Here is a 4,506-nt window from a genome sequence, read left to right on the forward strand (position 1 = left end):
TTAATTGTTCTAATTTTATTTTGTGTAGTATAATTTAAAAAAAAACTATTTAATATCCTATAACATTTTTTTGATAATTCAATAATTTTTTAGTCAAAGTTAAATATTATATTATAACTTTCTCTAGTTTTAACATTTATATCAGTAGTTGTAATATATAATTTAAAACATTTTGCATTAACATGAAAAACATAACACATGACACAATATAAATTAACCAAACCAATTTTTGATATCCTTTTTGAATTGTTTGTTTTCTTATGTACTCCTCATAATATTGATCACTCACTGATAATATTATTCTCACAATAACAAAGAATATGTTGATGTTAGTAGTGATTTATAACATTCAAATATATTTTATTATAGCTTTCTCTAATTTTAAATTTTGTATCATGATTTAAAAATTTAACATAAATGGAAAAACACATCACGCAATTTAAATTAGCAAATATAATTTTCACTGTCATTTTTTAATTTTTTTTCTTTATGTCCTCCAAATATATATCATTCAATGATAAGATTCTTCTCATACAATAACGACACGGATGTTGATGTTGACAATGATTCATAACATAGTTTAGTGCAAATAATATTTCTCATATCAAATTATAAGTGTGTGTCTTTTCATATTTAAATAAAAAGTATCTTAATAAATATCTAACAACATAAATTTTGTAAATATAGGAAAACACATCTTGAAATAATTAATCTTCACATATAAAATTTGTTATTTCTTAAGTTAATTAAACTCAAATTTATTTTTTCAATAACTTAAGAGTTTAAGAACTACAAATATACAAATACACTAAATGGAATACATTTGTTTTGCTTTCATCCTCTTAACATTTCTTTAACCAAGTAAATATCTTATGCATATCAAATTCTATGATCAAAATGTAAGATAATAAGAAGAGACAAGATGAAATAAAAAAAGTTAAATTCTTTATTTATAAAAATGAAAGAATCAATATTTGATAAGATCCATAACCTAGCTATATCTTTTTGAATATGTGTATCACTATTTACAAATGCTAATATAGACATGTAATCATTGAAAAAAAAAAAACCCCCTCCTATAATTAGTCGTATGTAACACTTCTTTTATAATTTCCACTATACTCATGTTTTACCATTTTCATCCTCTTAACATTTCTCTAACCCACACAATATCTTATACCTATCAAGTTTTATGATAATATTTTATATTACTACGATAGTTACATTGATAAGAACTCTATAATTGTAGTATTGTAGGAGGTTAGGCATTTTATCATGATAGTAGGGTCGATATGCATTCTATAATGACATTAGAGTCTATAGGAGGTCAGCACAATCCATGTAAGAAAAATATAAAGCTAATAATAGAAAAACAAACTGAAAGCAAAAAATCAGATTTGATTTAAAATTAAGAATAAGCAAAGTGTATCCATCCATTTGTTTTTAATTGTCTTAATATAAAGTAGAAATTACATTTGATTTGTTCTTAATTATCCTTATAATGATATCTATTTATTTTTTACATAAATTTTTCTAAATATAAATATACTAATATTATATAAATTCAAATAAATAAATAAAAAAAACATAACATGCACCGTATACTCCATGGTAATTTAAAAAGATGAAAAGAGGAATTTTAAAAAAGCCTTTTTTAAAATCTTACGTAAGACTTGTTTTATAATTTTCATAATTTTAATTGCAGTCAAGTTTTATTGCGTCTTCATTTATATCGACCAAGGTACATATATATTTTATCAAAATCTCACCCATATTCTATGAACACCACTACCAAGCTGGCTCACTAGAAACAAAATACTGTGTGAACTTCAAATCTTAAAAAGTAGCAGCAGATATTTCGGCCTGAGACAGGGTTTATGGCTTATTAACATCACGTACAATACTTAATAGGTTAATACAGTTTAGACCAATATAGCTGAGCCACCAAGCTCTCTTCTATGAAAACTGCATACAATCAGGGTATCCATTTCTTTCCACCCAATTTTCCTCCTCCTGGAAGAGGCTTGTCATCCTAAAATGTTGTAATTCATTGATCCAATCATCTGTACCAATGTCATCAAACATTTCAATAATTCCTTGCTCCTTGAAGGTTTCAACACTATCAATTTGATGGGTACTAGTCTGGAGAGAACAAATTTGTTCCTTGCCACCAATGGGCTTTGAGAAATCATACTGAGAGCAGGGCAGATTGTCCTCAGGAGAACTCATCTCCCTCAAATATGATGCACTTTTGCATGTATTGACTTCACTTATTGCATTTATTGGCAAAGATGTGGAGCAACGTTGCCCAATAAATTCCATGGAGGAGCTTTCAGATTCCATGGTGTTTTGAGCTGAAGTATACTCAACAAGATCAAAATCACTACCTGCGATCAAGTCATCCACAAAAGATTGAGACCATGGTTCTGAACCATCAACATTTTGTGAACCCTCCTTTTGCAACTTGATTTCTTGATGTTGTTTTGAAGTACAGTTGGCAACCTCTTTGTAGGGGTCATTTGCTATTCTCACTGCAGTAGTTCTGACTGCCACTGTTCGGAAGATACGCTGATCCTCTGAATTGGCAGAGGGAGATTTCGAAGTTGTACTAGTTTCTTTTGCTTCCTCAGCACTTTCTCTGATTTCCAGCTTTTTCACCAATTTGGTGTTCCAGTAGTTCTTGATCTCGTTGTCTGTTCGGCCAGGCAGTCTTCCTGCTATCAGTGACCATCTGCATAGATTCAAGGAAAATGCCACTACTTAGAATTTGCATGATATAATTCATGATCTGTAACTATTCAATCACAAGGGATTATGAATGTACCTGTTCCCAAGCAGTTTGTGCATTCTGATAATGAGCTCCTCTTCATCGGCTGAGATGTTTCCCCTCTTGATATCTGGACGAAGATAATTCAACCATCGCAATCTACAACTCTTTCCACATCTCTTCAGACCTGAAAAAACAAATTATCCACCATGTAAGCATTCAATGTGGCAGAATTGAAAGCCCTCTTCTTGACGATAGATCATTAGTTGTGATCCAAAACATTGTTTAGAAAACATATACAATTGATTCTACAAGTAATAGTTAACTCAAAAACATATACAATTGATTTTAGAAGTAATCAAAGACTCAGAAACATTTTCAAATGATAGTAGAAGTAATCATCAACTCAAAAACATATCCAATTGGTTCTAGAAATAATCGTCAACTCAAAAATATACCCAATTGATTCTAGAAGTAATTGTGACTCAAAAAAAATACCCAATTGATTCTAGAAATAATTGTCGACTCAAAGACATACCCAATTGATTCTAGAAATAATCCTCGACTCAAAAAAAATACCCAATTGATTCTAAAAGTAATTGTGGACTCAAAGACATACCCAATGGATTCTAGAAGTAATCGTCGACTCAAAAAATATACCCAATTGAGTCTACTCAAAAGGATGCACAATCGATTATAAAACTAATCTTTCGAATCAATATCCCACTGGGTAGACCTGGTCTGAGGAACATATTATCCAACATCTAAGCAACTAAGAAACCAACTGTTACTTGACTGTAAAGCATGTATCTGAAATTCCTTTGAGAATAATAGGATTGAGAGCAAATGGGTTTAACTCACCTGCTTTCGGTGGGAGGTATTTCCATCCACCATCACCATGAATTGAGATGTACTGAGTTAGAATGGAGTCCTCTTCTGCAGTCCATGCCCCACGATTTAGACCCGCATCTTTAGAACAGCAAGGAGCCCTACCCATTTTCTCAAACTTCCTCAATACCTCCCAATTAGTTTTTCTGCATTGATGGGATCAATATATAAACAATGCTGACATTAGTGACCGGCATGTGCTTGAAGTTAAACCTGGACCCGTTGCCCATATAGTTTATTCACAGTTATCTCCACACCCCATTTCACAATTCCAAATCTACTGTAGATCAAAGATCTTCCAATTTTTTATTCCTCCTTGCAAAGAGAGAAAGACTAGTGTAGCAAGATCCTATAAATGACAAAACCTTTTCAGAACAAATATGATTTCCTATGCATATAATCCACAAAAACAAATTCAAAGACTCTGAAATATAGCTACGAAGATCGACTTTAGTCGATGCAAACAAAAGAGAAAAACAATATTTTATTTGCAAGGGCCTTGAAAAAGTTTTTGTGCGTTTGTTCAAGCACTTTGTGGGTATCTGTATCATCTTAAAATATTTAAGAGAAGTCTTACAACTACCGTTCTGAAATGAAGACCCTCTGTTGAGAAGCCCAACGAACAGCTTGGCGCCGCCCTTCATAAGTCATTCACTGTACTACGTCATAAGTCATACGTCAATACCACCACTGACGTTTCTCAATGTGAATAAAACCATTCATATAAAACATCCCATATAGACATTTAACTACTTCATTCACATGCTAAAATTATTCTTGTCCAGCTTTCAGAGCCCTGGACCACTTTTTATTTAGTTTACATAGTTTGACATTTTTACTTTCAGTTGGGC

At 31.4% G+C, this 4,506-nt stretch overlaps 1 protein-coding gene across 1 annotated transcript; it reads right to left on the minus strand.

Moving 5' to 3' along the window:
• Positions 1-1,856: 1,856 nt before the first annotated feature.
• LOC131027150 (transcription factor MYB1) lies at positions 1,857-4,190 on the minus strand. Its single transcript, XM_057957137.2, has 3 exons — positions 3,629-4,190; positions 2,825-2,954; positions 1,857-2,731 (listed from the first exon to the last, which is right to left on the minus strand). The coding sequence occupies exons 1-3, from the start codon at positions 3,762-3,764 to the stop codon at positions 1,957-1,959; spliced, it is 1,041 nt and encodes a 346-aa protein (XP_057813120.1). The 5' UTR covers positions 3,765-4,190; the 3' UTR covers positions 1,857-1,956.
• Positions 4,191-4,506: the final 316 nt, after the last annotated feature.

This window comes from Cryptomeria japonica, chromosome 10 (assembly GCF_030272615.1).
Source record: "Cryptomeria japonica chromosome 10, Sugi_1.0, whole genome shotgun sequence".
NCBI lineage: Eukaryota > Viridiplantae > Streptophyta > Pinopsida > Cupressales > Cupressaceae > Cryptomeria > Cryptomeria japonica.

Coding starts and splice junctions, on each gene's coding strand:
- LOC131027150 (XM_057957137.2), bottom strand. CDS start 3,764: ATGGGTAGGGCTCCTTGCTGTTCTAAAGATGCGGGTCTAAATCGTGGG. Junction 2,955..3,628: donor ATACCTCCCACCGAAAGCAG/GTGAGTTAAACC, acceptor TTGTTTTTTCAG/GTCTGAAGAGATGTGGAAAG. Junction 2,732..2,824: donor CACAAACTGCTTGGGAACAG/GTACATTCATAA, acceptor GAATCTATGCAG/ATGGTCACTGATAGCAGGAA.